The 27903-nt window shown below is 40.6% G+C and overlaps 1 protein-coding gene across 2 annotated transcripts; it reads left to right on the plus strand.

Annotated features, from left to right (window-relative positions):
• Positions 1–9266: 9266 nt before the first annotated feature.
• On the plus strand, positions 9267–27788 carry BRD7 (bromodomain containing 7). Of its 2 annotated transcripts, none has more exons than XM_075434185.1 (17): positions 9267–9367; positions 9642–9850; positions 10614–10743; positions 11133–11190; positions 12784–12928; positions 14272–14382; positions 14726–14910; positions 15811–15934; positions 16570–16645; positions 17581–17688; positions 18254–18386; positions 19282–19393; positions 20573–20629; positions 21503–21614; positions 21763–21906; positions 22977–23120; positions 27706–27788. In XM_075434185.1, exons 1-17 carry the CDS (start codon positions 9319–9321, stop codon positions 27786–27788), a joined length of 1980 nt encoding a protein of 659 aa, XP_075290300.1. In that variant the 5' UTR covers positions 9267–9318. The 2 variants fall into 2 exon arrangements, with proteins under 2 accessions (XP_075290300.1, XP_075290301.1); XM_075434186.1 differs by lacking the exon at positions 27706–27788 and adding an exon at positions 24076–24287.
• Positions 27789–27903: the final 115 nt, after the last annotated feature.

A 27903-nucleotide genomic window follows, 5' to 3' on the forward strand; every position in this document is an offset into this window, starting at 1 on the left:
TTAATATTTAGATATTGAAATAGTATTATTTTTATTACATATAATCAGCAATCTGAAGAGTCAAGCGACCCTACAGCACACTCTGTTTATGCTGCCCTCCTTCAAGCTTTCACTCAGAGAACAAAATTGTGGAGGATCTCACAGGAGCTACAGAAGTATGCTAGAAATTGTGTGTTCCCCATCCACACCACATCTTTGGTCATAGGTATCACTCCGAAGCTTCATGAGATAATGTGTACAACACAAGGAGATCAACTATCTGCCACGTGGCTTGTTATGGAAAAGTTAAAAATATTTCAGGTCTAATTTATGCAAAAACCTGTGGAGTGCTGAAGGTATTCCATGAAAACGTGATCCAGGATGTCATCACCCACATCAACAAGCATGATAAGCAGCAGATCAACCATCACTGATGTTGTCTGTCTTCCGAAGCACAGTACTCTCCATACAGATTTAGAGTAAGCCCCCCCTTAGAGCTCTTAGAGTCAACATGTGAAGTTCTCACTTCAACTATACATTCTGAGTTTATAGAGGAACATAAGAATACGATACACATAAATTCACCTAAACCAAGGTCCCAGTAGGTTAGTACCCACTCTGGGTACCGACACTACCCTGGTCACTTGTTCTTAAAATTAGCAAGTACCTGCTACCTCTTTCAGTACCTAGATTTGGTATAGTCATCAAGGAGAAGGCTAAATCACACCTTCAGTTTAATCTGAACAGCCCAGGCTTAAGTTGTTCTTAAATTTTATTTCATTTCTAGGCTGTTAGCTAAAAAGCTAAACTCAAGCCAAACACCAGTCAAAATGTCTTTATTTTTTCCTTCCTCAATCTGAAAATGAAACTTAACTGTTATTTTGATGTTTCTCTCAAAAATGAATAGAAACTTCCTCTTTTTTCCTTTGCTTTTTCTGTCCCCCTGAAAAGAAAATTCTGATTACCATTTCAGAATAGTAATTTGACTAAAACCGACATTCCTTAGCAGGCCCCACTTAGAATGGAAAATGTTTGCTTCTGCTAAAATTTGCAGAGCAGCATTATACTGATTCTTTTATCCTCACTTTTCTCCCTTGACATGAACACCAGCGCACACAGTATAAATTTTTGTCTCTGCGCACATTGCTTTGCAGACCATGTGGCATCCTGCTGAGCTCAAACATTTTGTACGGACCTAAAAGAAGTTTGAACTACAAGGCAATGGAAGGCTGGACCTTTCATGCTTCTTATTGCATGGAGAAAAATAAATGGGCCCCACCAACATGATCTTCCACACATTACCCTCCCTTTCAGAATTCACTGCACAAGTGTATGTGCCTTTCAGTAGCTGCACACAAACTCCGGTGGATCTTTGGCAGGTGTGCCCATTAACCCTGCTTTCTTGTCACAGCTTGTGCAGTTCAGGATATCTCCCAAAGCACTGCAATGCCACAGCTTCTCCCAAGCTTCTCAGTCGTGTATAGAATGCAAAGAGTTGAGGAGATGCTGCTGCATCTGTTGTGAATGTGAGGGATGCCAGACTCTAGCAGATGAAAACCAAAGCTCTTACTGAAGTCATACATGGAGGGGCTACAGATTGCATGTGGCCCTCTCCTTTTTTAAATTATAGGTTTTCCACTGATTCAGGATCTCTGAATCAACTAACATACCATTAATAGCTTGAATACGAACACCCTCAGTAAGAGCTGAGCTAAAACCAGAATTTATCCTACAAAATGTACTTGACTACCTGCTTGAAATTAAAGGTCTTTAAAAAGTAACTGTTCATGGTAATGTCTTTTACTGTGTTTAGTCAGATAATAAGCAAATAAAAATGGTCTGTTATGTACATTTCCTTCACTTGAATGTGACAGATTCATTTTCCCTTGCATATTACACCACCAAGTGGCCTGATGCTTTTATTTTTTTCTGTTCACTAGTTTTCTCTAGAGACACCACTACACAAAACAAAATAAAATTAAAAAGCTGAATTGCTACTTAAAATAAACAATTAACTGGAGCATAATCTGAGAGATTCAGCTAGACATTTGTATTAATCTTTCTCCTATTATAGCTTACAAGTGCAAATTTAATACAGGCGTGAACTCGCTTATCTTTTTCTCCTCTTACAGCAACTTAAAACTTATTAGGAAAATGTTCATCTCCACCTTTATTTGGGTGATACAGGTGTCTACTGGAGTAGTCTGATGCATCTGCTATGAACACAGGGATTTTCAGATACTTCATCAAATTTAAATTATGACATAAGTAACTAAAATATATACTACAGAAAAAAAATGGATTAGGACTTCCAAGTAAAGTCTGGCCAAGCAAGCAAATCAAGAAAATTCAGCACAGGCTTGTAATATCTTAATTGAGCAAGCAAAGCTTTCAGGTATTTGAACAAGCAGGACTACACACATGAGTAAGGGCAACAAGATCAGACTCAGAATCAATACTAAATATAATTTGGTTACATCTCAAAAAAATATTAGGTTGCACCCATCAGTTAAAACTAGAGCTCAAACTTTCCATCCTCATTTTCAACACCCAGTCTTACACTGCTATAAGATAGCATGGCTTTATCTGGAAATCTGCTCCATATTTAGACACCATTTAGCTCACCACTTAGACAATGATCAGCCAGAATTTTTATGTTAAAATAATATTCCTTAAGCTGTCTTACTGAGAGAATCTTAGTAGGAGTTAAATACTGCTCCAAGACTAAGGGACACACTTCTTGCAATATGATTATAGCAAATGCCAAGCAAAACTTTGGACTTTGTTGTTGCAAGCACTGTAGAAAGACAGTAGCCAGGTTGCATGCAGCAATCACATAGATTTGAGCTAGAGATGCACAGACATGGAGCTATTCCCCTGCTACGTGGCTACAAGCATATGGCAATCACAGAAGGAAACGTCTATTCCTGATTTGTTCCAGAAGTCCACTCAGTGATAGCTGCTGCCCTAAACAGCTTAGAGTTAGCTTGAAGTAGAGGAACATAACAATTAAGCAAAGTAAACAACACAATGGGATGCAGATTTCAACTACACCCACCCAGGTTTACAAGTGTGACTTGCATTCAGCTAGGACTAGCTAAATGGAAAGAAGAGGGAGAGGGAATGAAGATAAAAGAGTGAACAAGTCACCACAGAAGATGATACTCTGCACTGAAAAATGGCCTCTGACAGTGACATCTCTGCTGCAACTGCTAGGGCAGGCTTCAGTTCCTACTTGTTCGCTATTCAGGTTTCTCCCGTCTTTTGCTCCAAATCCTCCACTCGACTAGGGAGAGGCAGGGATGATGGACAAATCCCATTTGTCCATCCATCTCCACTCCTGATGAAAGCTATGTGGACCCAGCTGAATCCTGTTTAATTTTCCCAACCTGTGCAGCAATAGTAGCCAAGTAGTGAGGTCATAAACATTTAAATTTCATGCAATTTCATGCATGTCTAGCAAAAATTTTGCTATTTTAGTTCAGAGGTAGGCAACAAGGTATTTCTTCAGGTGCACAAAATCACTTCAAAAGAGAGTTATTAAAAGAGGTGATCACAGGATTTGGACAAGGTCACAAGAAAGATATTTACAAAACACAGACTCATACAAATACACACACACACACACACTCCCCCCTAACAGCATGATCAATATGACTGCTCTATGGACAATAAGGTAATCATCCATAATTACAACTGAATTACAATCTTACTATGAAGTTTATTACAGTCTTATGGATCTTGGGGCAGAAACAGTATTTACCTATTACAATGAGTAAATGAATAAGGTTTGCTTTTCTTAGACAAATTGCCATGCCTTGACCACTAAAAAATTACAGTGTGTTTTCAGATGGGACCTACCACTCCCACAATATGCAGCACTTCAGTGCTAAAGTAAAAAAGAGAAAACACATCACAATGATGAGATGGTCCATCCAAACTAAGAGAAAAACTTCCATCTGCCACACTAGATTTTGTCAGGCCAGATGCACGTAGAAAATGACGGTGTCCCTATAATACTCACAGAACCAAGAAAATAATCATATTGAAACTTTCAGCTAATGAATAACTGATTTAAATGTCATCTCTAAGCAAATGGAGGAAAAGAACGTTATCAGGAGTAGTCAACACGGATTCACCAAGGGGAAATCATGCCTGACCAATCTGATAGCCTTCCACGATGGCATGACTGGCTGGGTAGATGAGAGGAGAACAGTGGGTGTTGTCTACCTCAGCTTCAGCAAGGCTTTTGACACTGCCATAACATCCTCATAGGGAAGCTCAGGAAGTGTGGGCTAGGTGAGTAGACAGTGAGGTGGATCAAGAACTGGCTGAATGGCAGAGCTCAGAGGGTTGTGATCAGTGGCACAGAGTCTAGTGGAAGGCCTGGAGCTCGTGGTGTTCCCCAGGGTCAGTACTTGGCCCAGTCTTGTTCAACTTACTCATCAGTGACCTGGATGAAGGGACAGAGCGTGCCCTCAGCAAGTTTGCTGATGACACCAAACTGGGAGGAGTGGCTGATACACCAGCAGGCTGTGCTGCCATGCAGCGAGACCTGGACAGGCTGGAGAGTTGGGCAGAGAGGAACCTGGTGAAGTTCAACAAGGGCAAGTGCAGGGTCCTGCACCTGGGGTGGAATAACTCCATGCACCAGTGCAGGCTGGGGCTGACCTGCTGGAGAGCAGCTGTGCGGAGAGGGACCTGGGTGTGCTGGTGGATGACAGGTTGACCATGAGCCAGCAGTGTGCCCTGGCTGCCAGGAAGGCCAATGGTCTCCTGGGGTGCATTTAGAAGAGGGTGACTAGCAGGTTGAGGGAGGTTTTCCTCCCCCTCTACTCTGCCCCAGTGAGACTGTGTCTGGAGTACTGCGTCCAGTTCTGGGCTCCCCACTTCAAGAAAGACGAGGAACTACTGGAGAGAGTCCAACGGAGGGCTACAAGGATGATTAGGGGACTGGAGCATTTCTGCTACGAGGAAAGGCTGAGGGAGCTGGGCTTGTTTAGCCTGAAGAAGAGAAGGCTGAGCAGGGATCTTACAAGTATCTTCAGGGTGGGTGTCAGGAGGATGGGGCCAGACTCTTTTCAGTGGTGCTCAGCGACAGGACAAGGGGCAACGGGCACAAATTGAAGCATAGAATGTTCCAACTGAAAATGAGGAAGAACTTTGTTACTCCAAGGGTGACGGAGCCCTGGAACAGGCTGCCTAGAGGGGCTGTGGAGTCTCCTTCTCTGGAGATACTCAAAACCCACCTGGACGAGTCCTGTGCAGCCTGCTCTGGGTGACCCTGCTTTGGCAGGGGGGCTGGACTAGATGATCCCCAGATGTCCCTTCCAACCCCTATGATTCTGTGATTCTGTGACATTGATAATAATACCTGAATCAATAAAATATTGACTACATTCTTTACTTTAGCCGTACGTATTTGGATATTTTTAGAAAGGTGTGATAGTGTAAAATACTGTTTTTAAATACGTTTGTCACAAAAACTGTTTATCCCAATGTTTCTATGTGTCATAGACTACAAACCAAACCTGCTCACGACAAACACCCAATGCCTTCAGCATCCCAAGGTTCTATATGCTTGTACACTCATGGAAACCTTCCAAAGATCTCCGTGCACTTGCCTCCTCTGCTTTGCAGTGGTCTCTGCATCTTTCTGCTGTTACCAGAATCTACCTCTTCCTCCTGGATTACACTAGTGATTAAATCAACAGGATTTCACTAAGTTTTTAACCTCTCTGTTAACACATTAAATTATATTGGTTATGCTATATCCACACTATCAAAGACAAACCCACAAATGACTGTGCCTATTGCATCCTTCTTTGCTTGCCATTTTGGAAAAAAACTATGACCAATTTAAATAATTACATTATTTGATGTCTAGTTAAATTAATATACACTAATTTTACACTATTCATAGGTCTCAATCCAAGTTCTTTCAGAGATGGAAGAAGGTACATGTGAAAATACTAAGACATCTATTTTCAAACATTTTCTCCATTACTCTTAGTGACTAATAGTGATAGTAACACACATTATTGTCCCTCACTCTAAAATGCTAGATGCTATAGAAACTTGACACTGATTAAGATGAAGAACCTGATCCTCAGAAAATATACAGTGAACTGAAATTATTAATCCCGCAAATTCAATAAACAACAATGAGACCTTGCATTTCTAATACCAGTGATAAAACTCTTCATAGACTTACAAATGGCATTTTAGGAATGATGCCTAAACAGACTTTTTCTGAATAATATTACACATGGAAACAATATGACCCGAAGCAGGTTTTTACATGCTGACAGTTACTGCCAGCTCTTTGACTGCTTACGAAAAGTATTTCAAAGAGCATAGGTAAGAGCTTCCAAAGCAACTATTCAGAAGAAACTGTTGTCACAGAGGTTCTCATCCTAGCCCAGCTCTGTTTTTTTGTGTACATAAGCTGCAACAAATTTCCTTCTTGCTCTGGGATGCAATTCTGGAATCCATGCCAGTTGACATCTAAAATACCTGTTCACATTAGCAAAACACACACAAACTTTACACACTTCAACTTGCAGTCACAGTAAGCATTCTACCATTTTATTGCATTAGCAAAAATCATACAGCTTGTTACCAAGATCTTGGAGATCTTGTTACCAAGCTACACAAAGCTGTTTACCTTCCCAGGTGATAACACGGTATTTTGAGGTCTAAAATAATATTGTTTTTTTCTTTGTAATTACTAGAAGTTTCTCTATTTGCATTCCCTCAAGCAGAGAGTGTATTTTGCTCAAAAGGCAAATCATACAGGAAGGATAAATAAAAAGGAGGCAGAGATAACATTCCCTAACTTTTCCTCTGGTGCTCCAGGTAACAGCACAGCCAGGTGAGTATGAGGGAACACAGACTCCTTACTCAGGGAAGTGACCAGACCCAACAGCAATGCTCTTGAACATCACTGAGAAATGCAGCATGCTTTCTTTCCAAGCTTGCCCAAGCTGAACTGTGTTTTTAAAGGCTGCACGAGTGTTTTTGAGGGGAAAGAAATACTGATCTTTCAGTTGGAAAGGAGAGCTAAAGACAAGGATGGCAAAAATGATGCGTATTCTATGTATGTGTGCCCGCACTAACAGTTAAGGAAAAGTATCCTTCTCTGATCTAGAGGGTGTTGTTCAACGAGACACCTACAAAGGGCACCTCTCAATGTTGGCAATATCTCATATTACTTGTTTGTGTATCATTCTCTCAAATTTCGTTAAATTCAGGACATGATTAGTCAGGAAATTTCAGAATAACAATTGCACAAATGGTCTTGCCATGTAACACTTCCAAGAAAAAAACTTAGAACTGTCTGCCAGTCCTCTTGTGGGAATAGAGGATATAGCAACTTTTTTTTCATTCTATAAAACATGTCCTTTAAATATTTACTAGTCTTGTATTTTCTACATGTGGCCACATACCAAGCAAAAGCCCTCTACTTCTCACTGAAGTATACTTAAGAACATTCACTGCGTATGTAATAAGAGTATTAAAGGATCCAGATGTGAATTAGAAAAACAACTGTGTCTATTATAGCTGAATTTCAAACTACTGGAATAAGATCAAGCAGGAAAGTTGTGGTTTATTCCAGAGCACCACCCACACAATTTTCTGAGTAAGTTACCAAATGGCAGTAAATCTAACCAGTAAAATGCGAAACAAAGCCGTCACATCTGATTACATTCCCAGTGACTGAATGGACAATGGACTTCTCTAACTTCTCAAGCTTTCACAATAAACCTTGCGTAGATGTACAGCCACACATATCATAAATTTCTAATTAACAACTATTATTTTCTTTGGCTACAAAATATGATTCAACAAACTTAAGGAATATAAGATTATTGTGTGGGCATACAATGAAATCTCCTCTTTTGCAATAGACGCAGTTTGTTTTTGCACTCCAAACTTCACAGAAGTGAAATTTCAAGAGGCATTACAGAACAGGTATTACCAGAAAACAATACCTACAGAGTGTTGTTGAAACTGCAATGACTGCAGTTGAAGTGGTATCAACAAATACTCTATTAACTTTGAAAGACTATACAATCAGCGTTATGTTTAATTTTGAAAACCATTTGCCTGCTTTGGGAAGTACTGCCAGACAAGGCAAGTGTGTTAACTTCCACCATTTCTAGGAGGTCCTAATTTCTAAGTTATTTTTAACTTGTAATGGACCATACACACATAATTTCCTTAAATTTATAACCTGATTATAAAGGATTTGCTTTCAAGACTGGCAAGCAAGTTTAGGCACTCAGTCAGTAAGGCTGAGCCTGTCCCAGCCGGCGTGCGACAGGGACAACCACCACTTCTACCCCTTCATCAGCACAGACCTCAGCATACCCCTGCAAACCCTCTACCCTTCCTCACGCAGATACAGTCTCTGCTCTTCTCACAGATACAGACCTGGGCACAGGTTCTCAAGCCGTCAGGGCTAGCGGGCGGCTGCTGGTGGCCTTTGTCCTGGACTGAGGGTCTGCCGCAAGCTGGAACGCTAACTGGCATCCCCAACCGGGCAGCAGCGGCAAGGCCACAGCCCCCCACACCAGCGAGGGAGCGGGCAACCCTTGCAGGCCCCTTCGTGTCTAGCCAGCTGCAATGGAAACTGCACTTCAGGACAGCAGGCTTCCCCAGCGCCCCTTTTGCCAGTGTCACACTTGCCCCTGGCACTACAGCCATGGCAGGGGAGATTCTGCAGCACAGGCTAGTGTAAACGCAGAGGTATTTAGGCCGAATCCCGCCAAAGCCACTGAAACGCTGTGCCGGAGACCCAACGGTGACAGACGAGAGAGACACGGCTGCAGGCACAGCCCGCCTCAGGCAGGGAGCAAGGGGCATCTCCGCGGGAGCAGGAGGGCCTCGCTGCCGGCTGCGTGAGGGAGAGGGGCCGCGGCGGGCTGTGAGGGAAAGGGCGCACGGGTCTCTGAGGGGAGAGGGGCCGCGGCCGGCTGTGAGGGAGAGGGCGCGGGAGGCTGCGAGGGCTCTGGAGCGGCAGCGCTGCCCGAGGAACCGCGCCGGGCCGGCCAGCCAGCAGCTCCCCGCGGGCTGAAGAAGGCCAGGCGCGGCTGACCCGGCTACTCGTGACAGAGAACCGCCCAAAGTCCCCGCTCACCGGCGCTGGTACGCAGCAGCCCCGGCCAAGCCAACCGACTGCCGCCCGCCGCCTTCGCGCCTGCGCCGGCTGCAGCGCGACTCGCCGAACCTCCAGCCCGCCGGGGGGCGCTGCGCGGCCGCGCTCTCCTCTCTCCCTCGTTGGCGGGGCGGTCCGAGCGAGAACGGCGCGGCCTACCCGGTCGGGCCGCCATCGCCATGGGGAAGAAGCACAAGAAGCACAAGTCGGACAAGCACCCCTATGAGGGTGGGTCGGGGGGGGAGGGGGCCGCCCGGGGCGGGTTGGGAACTTTGGGGTGAAACGGGGTCGGGGAGAGTGGCCTTCGCGGCGCCGGTGAGGCCCGGGGCTGCGGAGGGCGTTGGGGCTCGGCCCAGCGGCTCTGCCGCCCTTTGGGGGAGCAGGGGGATCAGCTGCGGGGTCTGGGCTGGGCTGGCGACCGCCTGTGCGGATCCGCGAGGCAGCGGGGCGTGAGGGCGCGGTGCCTGGGCGCTCACCCGGCTTCTCTCCGTGCTGCTCCCAGAGTACGTGGAGAAGCCGCTGAAGCTGGTGCTGAAAGTTGGAGGGAGCGAAGTGGCCGAGCTGTCTACTGGAAATGCAGGGCTGGATTCGAGCCTCTACGATGACAAATCTGAACATGAAAAACACAAGGACAGAAAAAGGAAAAAGAGAAAGAAAGGAGAAAAACAAGTTCCCGGAGAAGAAAAGGAGAAAAGGAAGAGAAAAGTTAAGGTACATGTTGATGCTAGTGCATTCTAGCAAAAAAAAAAAAGCTTGACTTTACTCTAGTCTTCTCATCAAAGGGGGAGCAGGTATGACTGTAACTTGCATCCTGAAATTGGAATACATTCAAGAATACATAAAGCAATTAGTTTTGCCAATTCCTTTTCTCCAGGTACCTTTATTAGAAAATGAGTGAAGTCATCTGAAATTTCTTGTCTTTCAAAAAATATTTGCAAGTATAAGAGCACAGAAAATTAAAAAGGGAGGGGAGAATTCTGTGTCTAAATAAATCTATTTATATAAAACAGAATGAAGACTTTACAAGTTCTTAATTAAAAAGCACCAAAGTGTATTTCCCTCTTTGGGGTCTTAACATGATAAGTAATTGTAACACGTTTATTTGAACCACTATGGGTACCTCTATTTTTAAATTTCCTGACTATTTCTTAGTATTTTTTCTAAAATCTTCAAAAATCATCTTAGGGGCTTCACTGGAGACAATTCTCTATGCAGAGTCGTTCCTGTCATGCTATAAGTGGCTGTCTGTCGCATTTTTTAAAAAATTCTGTGATACATTGCATTGTATAGCTGGATTACTTTATTGTCCAGCAGATGGAGGCAGTACATAAATAATGCAAGGTTTTTGAAGACTTAAAAACTATTTTTTTTTTTTAAATATGTGAGGTTGTTTGAAAAATCAGAGACTTACGTACAGTAATAACACTGGTTTTGCAGGTTCTCTAAGCTTCTGAAATGATCTTTCTCCTTCTAGGAGGAGAAAAAGAGAAGAGATCGGGACCATGCAGACAGTGAGGGAGAACAGGAAATGAAATGTCAGACCCCCATCAGATTGGAATTGCCAACAGAGAAACCATTGATGAGTACTTTATCAAAACAGGAAGGTAGGGGGGGCGGAAGACATTTCTTTTGCTAATTGCAGTTTTGTTTAGTTGATTCAGATTTTATTGTTCTTTGTTTCTATAGCAAGACTTCTTTTGCCATCTGTGGTTTCCCTCATCTCATACAAGAACTTGAAATGATGTTACTGTATACTTCTTTTGTGGAATGGTACCTGATAGCTATGTCAGAGTGAGCAGAATGTTAGTAAGGCCAATGAGAAAAGTAGATCCCCTACGTATGTTGTGGGTTTTGCCACTGTATTCTTTCATTTTGTGATGAATTCTTAAGTTGCGTCAGTTTTATTTAGTTAATTCCTTATATCTTGGAAGTTTAGTACCTCTTGCAGTCAGTTCTGTCTCACACCTTTTCTCCCCTCGCTTTTTTGGTCTAGAGGTGGAGCAGACACCACTTCAGGAAGCCCTGAATCAACTCATGAGGCAGCTGCAGAGGTAAATGTCTGTGCTACAGGCTTTCAGAGCTATGAAATGAAAAGAACATACGTTAAGGGAAGAGGCATATAAAAAGCTGAACGGAAATATTATTGCTAAATACATTGCTAGCGGGACTATTTTAGGAATGTAAGTACTAGGTAAAGAATGGATTCTTACAACTTCTCCTCAATTTAGGCTTCTTGCAAATACCTCCAGTTTCAGTTAAAAGTACATTTTAAAAACTTTCAAAAATAGGACAGTTCTCCAATAAAGTGATGCTTTCTTTATAAGAACCCTTTTTTCAGAGAGGCACAAGAATTTCAATTTAACTTGCCAAACTTTTGGGTTCTCCCATTTTTAGCATTATTTACTATAAAAAGGAAGTACACACTTGAAACCTTAAACCATGTTCTCTTGCTGTCTCATTAACCAAAAGTCTTTTGATTAAAAAAATTGGATTTGCAGACTTTGCAATCTTTCAAGTGGTTTAAGATATTCTTTATTGACATTAAGAATTAAGAATATCTGGATGTCTTGTATGACGGTGATTAAAAGATTTTTACCTTTACCTGTCTGACCACATTAAAATTGAAACTTTGCAAGTTCTCTCTTAACCTTAAATGTTCAAGACCTTGGTCTCAGTTTCAAGCAACTACCCCCCAACTATCAGAAAGTGCGTGTCTTTGTTTTGGCTACCTCTCCATTCATACAGAAGGAGCAGCCACTTTCGGTCTCGGTTGGAAGCTGTTGTGCAGGTGTTCCACAGGTGTCGCAGAATATCTGCGCCGTATGCTTCTGCAGTCTGTATAGCAAAATACTTGTCACTGTTCTGTAGCAACCTGGAGTAGAAATCTGTGAGTAAGGCTCAGGAAAAAGGCCTGAAGCGCCAAGGGCCTCGGCAGTGTGTGTAGTATCAACAGGGGTTTAGGCAGCCAGTCTCACGCTACAGAGTTTAGTGAAAAGCAAAAAACCAAAAACCAGTGGTTCTGGAGGAGAGATTCTTGCACACCTTGTCAACTAGGCCTGCTCCTAAGGAGAAAATACCAACCAACTACTTTTGATTTTAATGCTATCAGAAGCACCCAGGAACATCAGTGTATGTCAGAGATCACTGAAAGTCTTAGGATATTTTAATGCAAAAAACTACTAACATTAAGCAACCTGAAAATTAATAATACACACATTCTATCACAGCTTTTAGCAACAGGCTTTCCTTTCTGTTAATTTCAGAGTAAGCGATGAATGACAAGTATACATTCTTACAACATTTGTTCCCTTTATTTTTCAATGACTTAATTATAGTACAAAACCACTTTTTGGAAAGCCAAAACCTAAAATAAGTGTGGGATTTTTTTTAATCTCGGGAACACAGGTAGTTATCAAAATGTAGAGCTAGCTTCTAACATACGTTTGTAGCACTTTTTTGGTATATGGAATTGTGGATGGGATCTTCTCAACCTTTGAAAGCGAAAGATTATGCTGACACAAGCCATTTCTAGCTTTATGGTTTTGATTCCTTTTCAACTTTGTCCTTCCTTTCTATTTAATTCCAAGCTCAATATGTTCTTTGTTATAAGTTGAAACATTAAAAACTCTTTTCATTTCTTACAGAAAGGATCCAAGTTCTTTCTTTTCATTTCCTGTGACTGACTTTATTGCCCCTGGCTATTCCATGATCATTAAAAACCCTATGGATTTTAGTACAATGAAAGAGAAGATCAAAAACAATGGCTACCAGTCCATAGAAGAATTAAAGGTAATTCCATGAATGTTATTTTGACTACAGAGATGTGTTATTGTTGCTCAGCTGACTTGAACTCTAGAAGATGCCAAAAGAACCAGTTCGTCTGCGTGAAGAAATGTTTCTTGTTGAATTTTTGTGAGCAAATAAGTTGTGGTCGTGAAAGAGAAAACACTTCTGGATTGTAAATACGCATCTGGAAAAGATTTGGATGGTTTCAGGTTTTATGCAGGATTAAATAGAACCTGTCATAGTGTGTCATTTTAGATCTTTACTTAAGAATGAAAATGTTAGCATTTCTGACTGCTCTTTTTTTGAATGTATTGCCTCTCAAAAAACAAGGAGTCTGGTGAATTTATTGTATTTGCCTGTTTGTTACTACTTCGTCATTTCCTCCTGTCCCCTCCATGCTAGCCAGGCTTATCTCGTCATGTAGATCCACAACCAGTGAAGGCAAGATGAGCTCCGTCCTGTTGGCAGCAACCACTTAACCCTGTGCTGTAGCATGTCCAGTGGATTGGAAGGCCTGTGTTGAAGGCCCCTAAAGCTTTTGAAAGGTGTGGGGAGTTGTTTTTTCTTCAGCAGAAATATTCTCTAGTTCTTTACTGGGCTAGATGAGGACCTGAGAATTGTGTAATTTGTGTGTGATTAGCAGCTGAACTTAGGCAGATGTTAGGTTTTGATTTAGTATTGTTTGTATTTTCTTGCACATTCTTCTTTAGAGCTCCAGAAAGTAAGATGAATATTCCCTGTTGTTGCAGCTGTTTCTGGTTAGTTCTTCATGTTAACTTTTCCTCTTTGGAAGCAGCTGAGCACGTGATAGAACGTACCTACCTGTAGAGGCTCTGCAATGAATATAGAAGTGAAGTTTCTAACGCAGTCATTCCAGAAACTTCAAACAAGCATACATTTCTTTTCAGTGTATCTGAAACTTTGGCATATTCCTTATAATGATTTAACTTTGAATTGCAGCTTTTCTGTTTCTAAAGTTAGCTTTCTTGTCTTTTTTACATTGCTTCAGTTTATTTTTCTCTTAATGACTGCTGATTGGTCAGGGAAGTGGGTAATTTTAGCTAAAAGGACTTCCATTAAAACTTTAAAAACTGCAAATAATACTGACCACTTAAGAATACTTTCAGGATGTTTATTGGGGTGCTAGTTTTGAGACTTGAATCTAATTTACATACTTATTTATGTTTAGATTTTTAAACAAACAGATTTCTTAAGTTGATTAATTAAAAATGTTCTTAGAAGTTCTTTTTCCCTAAAGCTCAAGACACTGCATTTTCAACAAAGATTTTAATACAGTGTACTATAAAATTTTAACTTTCATTCCAAAATTATTAATGTCTGTACAGGATAACTTCAAGCTGATGTGTACTAATGCAATGATTTACAACAAGCCCGACACCATTTACTACAAAGCTGCAAAAAAACTGCTTCACTCAGGGATGAAGATACTTAGCCAGGTAACAGAAAATACAAACCAAAATATGAAAATCATATGCCGCTTCCTTTTTGACCCCTCTTTCATTCCACTTTTCTTACAGGGATCTCATGAAAATTAATAAAAACTTGCTTAATGTCAAATGTTTGCATATTAGAATATAAATAGTATATTGTTTTAAGGGTCATGCTATAGTACTGCTACTAGTCAGTTATTGAAGAAATATTTGGATTTAATATTTTGTTTTCTAAACTGCCTTTATACTTGCTAGTATAAGAATGAAAGAACTGAAATAAAATAATTCTCTACGTGTACCTTAGGAAGATCATTGAAGTAGCAAGTAAAAGGATTCCGATATTTTTTAGGAAAGGATTCAGAGCCTTAAACAAAGTATAGAATTCATGGCTGACCTGCAGAAGACGAGGAAGCAGAAGGACAAGATGGAACTGCAGCAGACTGGGGAAGATGAAAATGGTCCTGGGAAAGACAAAGGAGAACCTGTGGATGGTGACACCAAAGCATCCAAAACACCTAGCAAAGACCACAAAAAGTGAAGTATTATCTCAGTAACAGTTACAGGATGCACCCTTTAAATGCTGCTGAAACAAGATGACTTTTAGGGACCAGTGGATGTGGGTTTCTCTCTTTCTGGTACTGCGTATACACTAAGACTTCTTCATGTCAAAGGAGCAACATTTATATAAAGCACCCTCATATACCAGAAATAAATAAGTTTAGAATCTTTTATGATATCATCATTTGTTTTATGTAGGTAACCCCGTACTGCTCATCAACTCCATTCCTTGGACTGTTTTCTGTTTTCCTGTCTGTTTCACAGAAGTAGTATTGTTTTGGAGAAAGCTTGCAAACATGACCTTTTAAAGTGTTGGTACAAATCACTGTATAGCCAATTTCAAGTACTTTATTTTTTTTTGTGTAGCACTTGTACTTGAAATGTGTAAATGCATAGCTACAGAACATGTACTTCCTGAAATACCTTTTAATATCTGGAAGTACCCCTTTCAGTGTTCTGAAATAGCAGTGACTTTGTTTTCACAGAGTTGAAAATACAGATACTGAAATTCAGGCTATCTAATATTTTACCAAAAATACCCTTGTTAGTTCTGTGGGATTGATAACGTAAAATCTAGCAACATCCTAAACTAAGACATCAGTACCGCTGAAGTATGCTAAACATAGAGACCTTTACAATTTCTAACATAAAAAGGCATTTGCTGGTACAAATCTTTGTCACGTATTTTTTTCCTAGCTATATTAAATACAGTGACTTTAAATGGCGGGGTTTTTTGTTAGTTGTTTTGTGTATTAAAACAGTTTGTAGGGTTGGCAAAACCAGTTTCTTCATGGTATCCTTTTGTGACATTTAGCCAATTGGTGTCTGTCAAATCTGTTAAAGCTAGTAACTAATTTGTGTGGGTTTTATTCACAGGAAGGACAAAGATCTACTTGAAGAGAAATTACGGAACAATAGCTTGGAGAGGGAACAAGAGCAGATTGATCGTATTGTGAGAGAATCTGGAGGAAAGTTAACAAGACGACTTGCAAACAGCCAGGTGAATCTTTGTGTATTTGGTAACTCCTTTCACTTTTTCATAAACCAGGCTTACTTGGCACCTTACGTCAGTTGAAAGTCAAGGTATGCTTTTACTACAGTTTACACCATTTTACACAACTGACCATCTGTGTAACATTGTAAGGGTAAAAAAAAAGGCGTATCAGTTGAATGACTGAATTCCATCAGCAGAGCAAGTTCAGCTTAATTTTTCAGACATTTTAGATAAAGTAGTAGAAAAGGGTGAATAGGAGCAATCTCAAGAAAATATCTCACATCTGACCTGCAGAAAACCCCGTAGTTCTGGAACAGCCACATATCTGATCAAAGGTTATTAATGTTACAGGAAAAGGAACCCAGTTTGGTAATGCGGGGCTCATTTAACTTTCTCCATGAATTACATGTTTTGTTTCTTAGCCGATGCAGAAACATTAATATTTATCATAATTTCTTAATTTCTTGTGCTTATACCAATAATGGAAGTTATCTAGTGAAAATAAAAAAGAGCAGCGCTCATTTCTGAGGCTGATCGTTCCAATTCCTGGAGATAGAACAGTTTCATTACATGTTTTTATTAGTTTAAGGACCATGAATTTCAACTCGTATGTAAATTAAAATAGTGTGATCTTATTTCAGTGTGAATTTGAAAGAAGAAAACCAGATGGTACAACGACTCTGGGCCTTCTTAATCCGGTTGACCTTACTGCAGGAGGTATGTTGGCACAGTTCGTGTAACAAACCACTTTCACCTACCTGGTTTGCTGCTTTTTTGCTGGGGCGGATCAGCAAATGCTGGCCGAGAACCTAATGCTTCTTTACAGTCTGGTAAAGGTCTGGATTTAAAAATCTGCAGCTGAGGGAGCATGGAGATGGGGGCCAGCTGTGCTGTTGTTTGGAGCAGCTGGAGGGAGCCCTCAGTGGCTGTTCCTTCTCCTTTTTTCATCAGTTGTTTGTGGGAGCTGCAAGAGAAAGCTTTTGCCAGTGGAGAGGAGACTGCCAGCCATATGCCTGGGCACGTTTAATTCCTGGACACCCTGAAGTCTGGTCCATGTACAGAGCGCAGTGTCTGCTGGCCCAAAAGGTCACTGATGTTCCCCAGTTGGCCACAGGGAGCTGTCTGGGTCCTACATCATTCTGGCCTGTCAGTGCCGTCCATGTAGTGCCGCTAGCTAGAAGGGTGCAGGTGCTTGACAGATTATCTAACTGCCAGCACATTACAGAGCTGAACTGACTGGGTCTAGAATGGACAGAAACCAAGCGGAAAACTTGGCTTCTGCCTTGCCCCGATTTGTGCAGTAGGAAATGTCAGTAAGAATAAATAATGTGGTCTTTCACGTTAAGAATCAGATCCTCTTTAACGATGCAGCCTCTGTTAGGGGAGGACAGGAAGGAGGAAGACTGATCGTGAAAACATTGAGGTTACATCTTCTGTACTTAACTGGTGTTACCACTTACTTGATCTGGGTTCATATTGAAGACTACAGACAGTCTTTAGTATGAAGCATTTGGAGAGGAAAACACACTTTGAAAGTTGTATCCTGTTTATTCTGAAGCTTCTGGCTAGGAGTATTAAATGAGTTTGGAAATCTTCCTATGTCGCTCAACTATGCCTTCATTGTTTCTGTATTTTGATATGTCCTGTTGTAGAACCAGGTTACTGCCCTGTAAAGCTGGGTATGACGGCAGGAAGACTTCAGTCGGGAGTTAATACATTACAAGGATTCAAGGAAGATAAAAGAAACAAGGTTACTCCAGGCAAGTGCTGAATTTAATTTTTTTTTTAGATATAAATACTCATCTGTATAGAAACAAAATATGTTGATCTCATTACTGGCACTCAAATATTTTGGAACTAATATTTTTTAGTGGTACGTGCAATAGTGTGCTTTACCTATCACAACTAAACAGCACATGACAAAATCTAGCTTAATTTACACATATAAAAGGGGAGGTGTATTTAGTAAAATGTTGATCTATATTGAGCAGAGGAGCTATACCAGATAGATGCTGCCTTTTGCTAGCTTTGAAAGGGCATAGTGGGGAGCCTGGGAGCCTGTTACCGGCACCAGACTGAATTTTCATTTTGTGTTAAGGCATAGAGTATTGTTAATAAAACATTTGTAAATTTAAAATGCAATTGATGCAGGTATTACTAAAAGATGTTACAGTGTGAACAGCTGGTATTCTGTGAAAGTTTGTCTTCACCATAAGAAATAATGTTCCTATAGTTTCTTTTTGGGGCTTGTTTTACAATCCGTTGCCACTTGTCTGTGATACACGCATGTCAGAGGTAGTAATTAGTAATGTTGTTATTCATTAGTGACATACTTGAATTATGGACCCTATAGTTCCTATGCCCCAACATATGACTCTACATTTGCCAACATAAGCAAAGAAGACTCTGATTTGATCTATTCAACGTATGGGGAGGACTCTAATCCAGGATCTTTCAGGTAACCAAACCCCTAGGCTGCGTGTTGCAGCTTTGGTGTGTAGCAGTTACGTGCCACTCTCTGCAGTATGGGCTATGTCTTTGCTGTTAAATGAGGTCACTACTGTCCTTCTAGCCTACTGGGTTTTGTTTGTTTTAAGAAACAAATACTTTAATGAGAGTATTTGCAAAGTAAAAATAGCCGAGATTGAAGGATTTTGATGCTACTGATACAGAGGCATGCACAGTCTAAAATTTAAGTATATTTATGAGTCACTCTGAAGGACTCATGTTCAAAGCCAGACAAATGTTGAGTGGTACAATTGTTTATACAAACTGGGTTTTTAACTTTCATGAACTTAATTGCTGCCTGGAGTGAGTGGTCAAATACTGACCGAACTATTATGGTCATAGTGGGAGAGCCGAGTCCGGAGATAGCGATTCACAATTTAAGAATTAAGTAGTGTGTGTATACTGCTTCATTTTCATATTATTTATGACAGTAATAATAATTAATTCTCATAGCTTTTATTATTCTGGTTATAAAAACTTCAGCTTTAAAGTCTTTTTGTTTTACAAGAATCTTAAAAATAGAATAGACAGTGGTACAGATTCATATGAAATGTGGGAATGCTGAAGTACAGTGCAAATGTTCAGTGCCTGCACACGTTTGCTTTCGGTTTGATGCAGCTGCCTGAGGCAGTATCCTTTTCCTAGTTTTTCAGTTTTGGTTAGGAATCCGAGTGGGTTCCTCAGCTACAAAAGGCACGGATAACTAAAGCAAGCCATTTAGAATAAATTCTGTGCTGCATTGCCTTTTCTGTGCTGTACATACAGGTTTGACTTTACGTAACTTCTTTTTTGCATTGAATGTTTGGTATGAAAGCAGCTACCTTAACTGTCTTTTGATCTTTCAGCATTCATGATTTTTTGATGAAATCACAAGATTATCCTTTCTTAATGGCTGATAGTTTGCTCGATGTTCTGACTAAAGGAGGACACTCTAGAGCTCTCAGAGAACTGGAAACGGTAAGAGTGGGTTTGTGAACTGTCTGGTCTCAGCACACAAGCTGTGAAGCTAGAGAGATGCTAAGCCTATTGATGACCTCCCTTTTAACTGGTAAAACTTGAAAATGAAGACTGATCTTCGTCTCCAGTGGATGGATTTTTCTGGAAAGCAATTATTCTGAGTTGTTAATTAGTGAAACATGAAAATTTAAAAAATATTGTAGATAGTCACACATTTTTTCTCTGTCTGCTCTCCCACTCCCATTAGCACTAGCTCCTGTTCCATTTAGTAAGAAAATATCAACAAGCAGTTGTTTGCAGATGAGGTGATCGTGGCTGGGTTTCCTTGTTTCCATGAACAGTTTATCGTGTTCCTAGCAGCCACCGTTTAGTTCAGAATTAGTGACTAGTTTTCCCCTTTACTTGGTGCAGTGCTTTTAAACTCAAGTATGTGCTATATAAAAATACTGAACAGCAGCTTTTCTTCAAATCCTCAGGAGATTTCAGTACTGGTTTATGCCAAACATAACTGGAATCTAAGGGACTGACTGACAGTCTGAACTTCATTGACAATCCGAGAATTAGTTGAGAATCTGCACAGGACAGTTCCTGTTACCTAAAAGTCTTGATTTGCGTTTCACAGCAGTGTAAACTACTGAAATAAGCAGATCGTAGCCTTCCACTAATGGGTCAGATATTAGCTGAATTAATACTAGAAATAGTTCACGGATCAAAGATCAAGCTTTAGCCCCTGTTCAGACCTTTGCTTAGCATTACCAGGTTAGCTTGTTTTTAGTACCCTGTAGTGCCACTGACTTACAGGGTTCAACCACTACTGCAGCAGGTATTAAGAAAAGTGCAGTTCTGTACAGACACAGAATACATTTCAGCCTCTGACAATGATCCTTCCTTTTCTTCTTGCCCTCCAGCAATTACCTCTGATGCGACGTCACTGGGGAAGAGCATGTGGACTTTGCATAGCACAATAAAATGTGTGCTGTAAAAATGTATTTTAGTAAACTTTGATATCTGAAAAAAGATAGCTAAAAATAGCTACTTTGTAACTTGGCTTACAGAGAAAGGTCATTATGACATTGGGTATTTACCTCACTTTAAAAATACTGCATTTTGTAAGGTTTTACTTTGAACTTAAAGAAAAGATTAATTTTAATGCTTTCTTTAAAAATCCTTTCTATTCAGCCATTGGAGGAAGCTGAAGGCCTGCATGAAAGAAGTGATGCAATGAAAGATGTAAAGGTAAATTTTTGCTATGTGAATTAACTACTTTCACCCCACAGTTATAAGTCAGCTGTAAGGCCTGTGCGGCTACCCTGAGACTTTGACAAGCTGTAAATACACACCGCGTGACTCGTGACAACGGCACACTGTGTTGTAGGCATTCGGAGAGTAAGAATCTGCAAAGTAAGCCTTAAACGAGTCTGTATGCCAAGAGAACTGCAAGCAAATGCTTATGTAAATTTTGTTTGTGATTGACCATGTGTTAGAGCTTCTGGTTGGCAGCTGTCGTTATTTTGTTCCTATCTGATTTGGTTTAACATGAGCTTGTAATGTAAGTGTAAAATACCACACGATACATAGCTGTCTCCGAGAAGTTTTCTGAAATACCTTGTGCCCCTGTCAGCACCCACCATCTCCAAAATCATTCCACCCAAGCTTTGTTCAATTAGAACAGCATAGCAGTGGTCCTGGGGAAAGGGCTGCTGTCCTGTAGCCTTCATCTGCAGCCGGTACCCAGGCTGGTTTTGAATTTTGGCCTCAGATCTTAGATAAACTCTGGTTTAGGTGAGCTCAAGGAATTTTTTTTTTTTTTTTTTTTTATTGGGATGCTGGTCTTAAGTTACTGCATCATTTGTGCATGGCCCCAGTGTTTTTGGCAGATGCCATTTTCTATATGAGTATGAAACAGAATAGTAAACTGAGTAACTATAGGACAATCAGAGTTTCACAGGGTCTTTTCAGGTTTCCTTCTCTATGTTCAATTATTTGTAGAGCAGACTAGTTTTAACTAACTTTGTGTTCTGATTTTCGCCAGACAATTTTGTTATTACGGGACTGATCTAAATATTATCTAAATTATTAGTTGCTGGTTTTTTTGGTTTTTTTTTTTAGATTATGGAAATTGATATTGCTGCCAGGTTGGACTCTGCAAATAACGACAGACTGACAGCACTAAAAGCTGTTAGGAACTTTGGCATGCCTATAGAGGAGTTTGAGTCTGAGGGTGAGTTTTCTTGGTACCTGCACTTCTGATACATCTGTAACTGTTTCAGTTTCTCAATCCCTTCACATAGTTAGCCTCGCCATATTTGTCATAACGTAAGTAAACATCCTCTCTTACTAGTTAAGACTTTCTTTGCTTTATTAAACAGAGGCTGAAATCTTCCAGAGGAAACTTGATGAAACAACAAAGCTGCTGAGAGAACTCCAGGATGCTCAAAATGAACGACTAAGTACAAAACCACCCCCTAATATGATTTGTCTTCTGGGGCCATCTTACAGAGAGATGCACTTGGGTAAATAAGCTTTTTCTGATCATTCTTGCAGAACTGATCAAGTCCCAACTTGTATCAACTCCAAGAGGACAAAGGTTTAACAGTCATAGCGCAGAATACATGCCCTGTCGGGCCTAGAAGATTGATTTAAGGTTTTTTGTATGTAAAGCTATATGAAAGTTTTGAACAGTAATTACATGTATTTCCTCTTTATTAATAAATTTCCCTAGAACTGAGTGGGAGCTTTCTCTGTGCCATGGGGCAGATGATTGCCAAACGCCTCTACCTCCATGATTTTTACAATGTCTTTGAACTGGGGTTGCCTAAGCGTTACCAAGCAAGGCTAGCTTTATTCCAGGTTTGATCTAGTTGTCACTCGATTTTACTACACCAGTTCAGACCAATCATTCATTCTTCAATTATCTGAGCAAAGCTTGTCTCACAGCTCAATTACACAGCCTGTGTTAACGGCAGCCAGGCAAGATAGGACAGCAGGCAGAGGGTGTCTGTTTTGCAAGTCAAACTAACTAGTGCAACGTCAGCTATAGCATGTGTGGTCTGAAATAACCGCCTTGCTGTGATAAGATTAATTCCCCATTATTGGAGAAATATTACCAAGTCAGCATTATACAAAGTCTAAACCAATTGAATACTACCTTTCCTAACAAGTTTAAGTACTTACAGCTGCCTTTGTGAGGGAAAACTACATGTGTAGTAACAAGAACAGTCTCTCGAGTTCATAATACAAAACTAAACGCTGGACACGACTAACGCAGCTGCTCTGTGGGTGCCACCAGCTCTTTAGTTAGTGCTACATTAGCTACGTTAGTGCGACCCAGGCGTCAGCAGCTTACTCCTTAACAGTCTGTGGTTCTTGATAGCAGCAGGCCTTGGTCAGCAGCCATTTCATCCCTCCTGTTCTTCTTAACCATCTCTTTTACAGTTCCCAGCAGGGCTTGTGTGATTGCACACCGTATAACAAAACTCTTCTATTGCAGAAACATTACTTAACGTAGTTCCATTTGTACTTCAATAATGAAACTGTTTACGGGGTGAAGGTCTCATTTCAGCAATTTGTGTTTCTTTTCTAGCGGAGAGAGTAACCAATAACCTGAAAGAACTTGCACAACAAGTGACTCCAGGTGATATTGTTAGTACGTACGGAATCCGGAAAGCAATGGGAATTTCAGTTCCTCTACCTGAGACAGAAGACAGCTGGGTAGATTTGACAGAGGGTGAGTATACAAAAATGTATTGCGGCATCTCTTCAACTGAAACAAAACCACATCTGCAAATCATTAGACTGGTTTGCGGTAGAACTTGCAGTAACTTAGTTCCAACTTTGAGTTCTTCTCCCCTTTTTAAAATTCTGTTTCTAATGGAAAGTTGCTGTGTTTGGTCTCAGTCCAAAATTAATTTTTTGGATGTATGGAACTTTGATTCAGCTACACAAAGTAGTTACTTTACCACTCATCTTACAGCATTGCCAAATTTTAAAGCTTGGCAGTCCATTCAAGTTTAGGTTTTCCATTTAGCATGAAGTTACAAGAGAAGCGTTACAAGGAGGCCATCACACTTTCTCCTTCTCCACGCTTTTGGCTGTGCGCTCCTTTTGCTTCATTTGGCCAGCTGTAGAGCTTTGGAAGGTGACAGCATCAGTTCAGCCCGGCTCATCCAGCCAAAAGCAGCTACTGGTTTTGCTGGATGAAGGCATCGGGTCAGTGGGGAAGTGCCAGAACCAGATCTCCCCCTTGTGGCACGTGAACGGTAAAAGCGTGCCCGGAGTTTGTGTTCGTCCCCAATTTTTAAGGCAGGTCAGAATTTCCTTTCAAGAAACGTTAATTCACACAACAAATCTACTCAATCTGTGGTTTATAAAAAATTTCTGTTAAGATGTTATTTAATGAAAAGAGCAGGATTAGTTCAGCAACTTACTTATCTTTTCAAGGAAACTGCTCAAGAAATCTCAATTTCAAAATTGCTGAGCAATTTCTTTTTCATAGCACTGTACAAGAGAGGCTATGTGACAGAACGAACTGACACAGGGTATTTTCTGGGACTGCTGCAGAGCACACAGCTAACTCAGGACTATCTGCACCAACAGCTTTAGGAGTACTCTATTGCATCTGCATTTCTGTCATTTAACAGTTCTGTACACTCATTGACCTGGTATCTGTTGTAAACTTTCAGACTTGCAAGAACCTAAAAAGACTGTCACCAGCCCTGAAAACGAGTGCAGTCCAGTCGCAGTCTGAAGCTTCGGCCCAGTTCACAGCTGTTTGTTTGATTCTGTTTAAGAACCAGATAAATGTCCTTCAGGTGCACTCACCGAGCATGTGTACAGTGTGTGATAAACTACTTTTGTTTATTAAATTTTGGAACTGATGACATTTGAAATTGAATGGTGTATTAGTGCATTTATGTAGCAGAAGTAACTCTAAATTATTATTTTTGCATTCCTCATTATTTTAAAGCTCCTCTGCAGCATTGAAGTTTTCCTAGATTGTTAAGTGTCTGGAAGACTCAAAGCGTAAGTGAAAATGTGCCTATGTATGGTGCAGGGACTCGACGAGAAGTTTCTAAAAGCAGTGTATAGACTCCATATCTGAATCTGGTTGGGGCAGAAATCATTAGAATCTGAACATGCCCGTTTCCCTTTTTAAAATGACTGTGCAACTCTTACGATCATGCAGAAGAGAAATAAACTTTTGAAATAAAACTGATGTAGGCTGATGAATTAACAAAAGATCAGCTTTGTGAGAATTTGAATGTGGCTGCATCTCCTCAGAGAAACGATGCCATCTGCTCCTAGTATTCTAAAACTTGAGGGCAAGCTTAGAAACATATCATGACAACAAGGCAAGACTAACAAACCCACTTGCTGCCAGGAAGTAAAAATATCACATTAGTGCGGTACTATCAACTCTGAGGACACTCACGTAGACAATTCTGCTTATTACTTGGGGGGTATTACCAAACACTAGCTGGATAACGACTCCAGGCTTGCTTACCAGAAAGGAGAGTATTTAGAGAACGCCTGGCATTTAAAGCCACTTCTCTGCTCAGCAAAACTGCAGACAAAGCAGACTGACAGTACAGCTTTGGGGCCCAGAGGAGAACCCGAGCGCCTCGGCAGTGTTCTTTGCGGAGCCAGGGACTCTCGTGCCAGTAGGCTTCTCCCTGCGCTCGCCCGTGACCTGCACACGATCACGCGGCGCAATATGGGGGTGCTACCGCAGGCATCCTTACCTCTTTTTAAACGCTGCTCCTTTGTACCCCACGGTACCAGCATAGCCTTGGACTCGAGCAGGACTGACGTGCAGTGTTTCAGCTCCATCCAATAGCAGTTGCTCCTGTGCACAGTGGTGTGGAAGTGAACTAAGAGGTAACTTAAAGGCAAAGCATAATTGTGAATTCCACCCTTGGACCCCCAGTCCTATGGCCAACATCATCCCTACACTCCCTTCCTTCCTACTCTCTAAAAACGGCTGCAGAAGTGTTTATTTGGGTGTTTTTAAACTTTCCCAAGTTTTACAATTAATTCCAAAAAGAGCTGCCAACCTGGGGTTTTCTCCAGTAGTTTCAGTTGTCCCAGAATAATTCTTAATAAAGTCGCCGCTAAAATTTTTTTCAGTTCTAGGTAATTGCAGCTGAAATATTACTCCAGGGAATGAATTTTTCCATTAATATTTAAGTCATTTTCATGCTACAGGAGAAACCAAGATGCACAGCAACCGTGCCAGCCAATTCATCACGGGCTCACTCTATAGCATCTCATTTCCCATCACTTACCTTTCATATAGTGCAGTAGAAGGCCACAGATGACAGAAAATGGAGCACTGAAATTACTCTTTAGCTGTTGAACGCAAGTATGTCACTCTATGTATTTTCCACTTACACATTTTTTTAAAAAAAATATAAATACTGAGTTTATGAGTAAAAACAATCTCATTAACTCTGTAGGGGTGTAAGAAATACTCTTCATGGGAATCTTCGTCAAAATAACTGCAAAACCAAACAAGTTTCAGGAAGTTTTTATTTAATGGTAAAAACAAAAGTTTATTCTTTAAAATAGATTGTTAAATTCAAGACATTACTAGCTCTTCAAATTAGATACAGTGCCATTTTTTCAGTTTAAAAAAACAGTAATGCTGTAAGGAACGTTATTTCTAACAAGGTTAGTTCTTCAATCTTAAATTTCACAGTTCGCTCTCAAAGGACTGCTTAAAACAATTATTTAAATGTAGTTGCTTCCTAACTTGAACTTTTTCTGTGGTTAAATATAGCTCTCATATACAATTCCAGTTCTGATGAAAAATTAGAAATTCATCCTCAGGTACAACCCCTTTTTCATTACACACAGTCTCTACTGTCTCCACACATGCCCTGCACAGTCCACTGACACTGAGTGAGCAGTGCAAGTGTGTAACGTCCTTTTAAAACTGCAACAAAACCCCACCTCTTCCAGTTGGAAAGCAACAGCTCTTTCTACCCCTTCTGTGAATGAGGTTAAGTTGAAGGTACACCCAAGCAAGTTACTGGCCTGACAGGCAATGTAATGTAAACAGCAGCATTTCAAAATGCTGTTAGAAACAGCAAATTTTCCTTCCTAGATAACTTACATCTACACTTGACTAGTTCTGCGCACAGCAACACTTCAGAGCCAGCTCTATCTACAGGCATCATGCACTTTTAAACATTCATGAGGCAAATAGTCGCTTTACCTAACACAGGACATCAAAGACTGCTGACAGGAGCCTTTGACACACGTGTGGTCCTTACAAAACAATAAATAAGTATCTCAAAACAAATGCTTGCTGAGCATCTGTTACTACAAATATACAAGCGTAGAAAAAACTGTTTGGAAGTTTATTCAACTACAACACTAACCTTACACTCACAAGACACCAAGTACGAAACTTCCTCCTTCAGCAGAGTCCATATATGAACCAGACAACCTCACACTAAGGTTTGCTACCATGCTCTTTTCTGTTGGAGACTTACTGCAAGCAGAGTTTTGACCTACCAAATTGACAAAGGCTATAAGCATAATTTTTAATCCACAGTTGGACAATATTTACATTTGTTCCTGTCTTGAAACATACTCACTTCATCTTCTAAAGAAATTACACAGTAATTAGAAAGCGGCAGTGATGAATAGGACTGCTTGTTAAACACTTTTCCAGTATGGTTTAGTACTAAACCCAGAAATATTAGTAAATGCTGCTTTGTTTGTAGAAGAGTAAGGCTTAACAAAACGGATGTTGCACTCATTAATCACTGTGCGGTTTAGTCATGCTACGTGTGGTATATCGGGGGAGGGTGAGTCCATCCTAGTTAATACATATAATTGGGCACAAGATGTTAGCCTTACAAAATACTATCAATCTCCATCAACAGAAAACAGATTAAGTAACTGCAGTAAGCAGAAAAATGCTAATTTAGAGATTAGCAAAAGCCATTAGTTTGTAAAGTTTTTAAGCTGTTAAACTAATTTACGACAAGGCAATTTCCACGATCTTCTCACTAATGCTCTACGTGTGCTTTTAGTGTTGAGGCTCTGCCGAAACATTTACATTATGAGTATGTTTTTCCATACATCCTTCAAATCCAATTTGTTTCACAAACTGCATTGCCTTTAAAAGGTATATAAACCAGCCAGGGGCTAGTCAGATTGAAGAAAGAACCCCAAACCCACCTCAGACGCAGTTCTGTTTATACAGCATCTGCTACTGCTTCTAATCCTATCTTACTAGTTCTGTTCTTCAGTTTCCAAACAACTCAAAACTGATTATCTTTTCTCCCATACATGCTCTCAAGAATGCAGTCAGCATGCAGAACACCGCCGGCTGTCAGCGATGCAAGCCGTTATCAGAGCCTGCCTAACCAAGCACGCAGGATAAACTGCAGGTGCTCAGTGCTCCTCACGACTGGGTACAGTTTTTGAATTGTAAAGACATTAATTTATGTGACTGTATAAAATGTGCATGCAGATACTAAATACAGAGGCACAGAAAT

The sequence above is a fragment of the Opisthocomus hoazin genome, chromosome 12 (genome assembly GCF_030867145.1).
Source record: "Opisthocomus hoazin isolate bOpiHoa1 chromosome 12, bOpiHoa1.hap1, whole genome shotgun sequence".
Classification (NCBI taxonomy): domain Eukaryota; kingdom Metazoa; phylum Chordata; class Aves; order Opisthocomiformes; family Opisthocomidae; genus Opisthocomus; species Opisthocomus hoazin.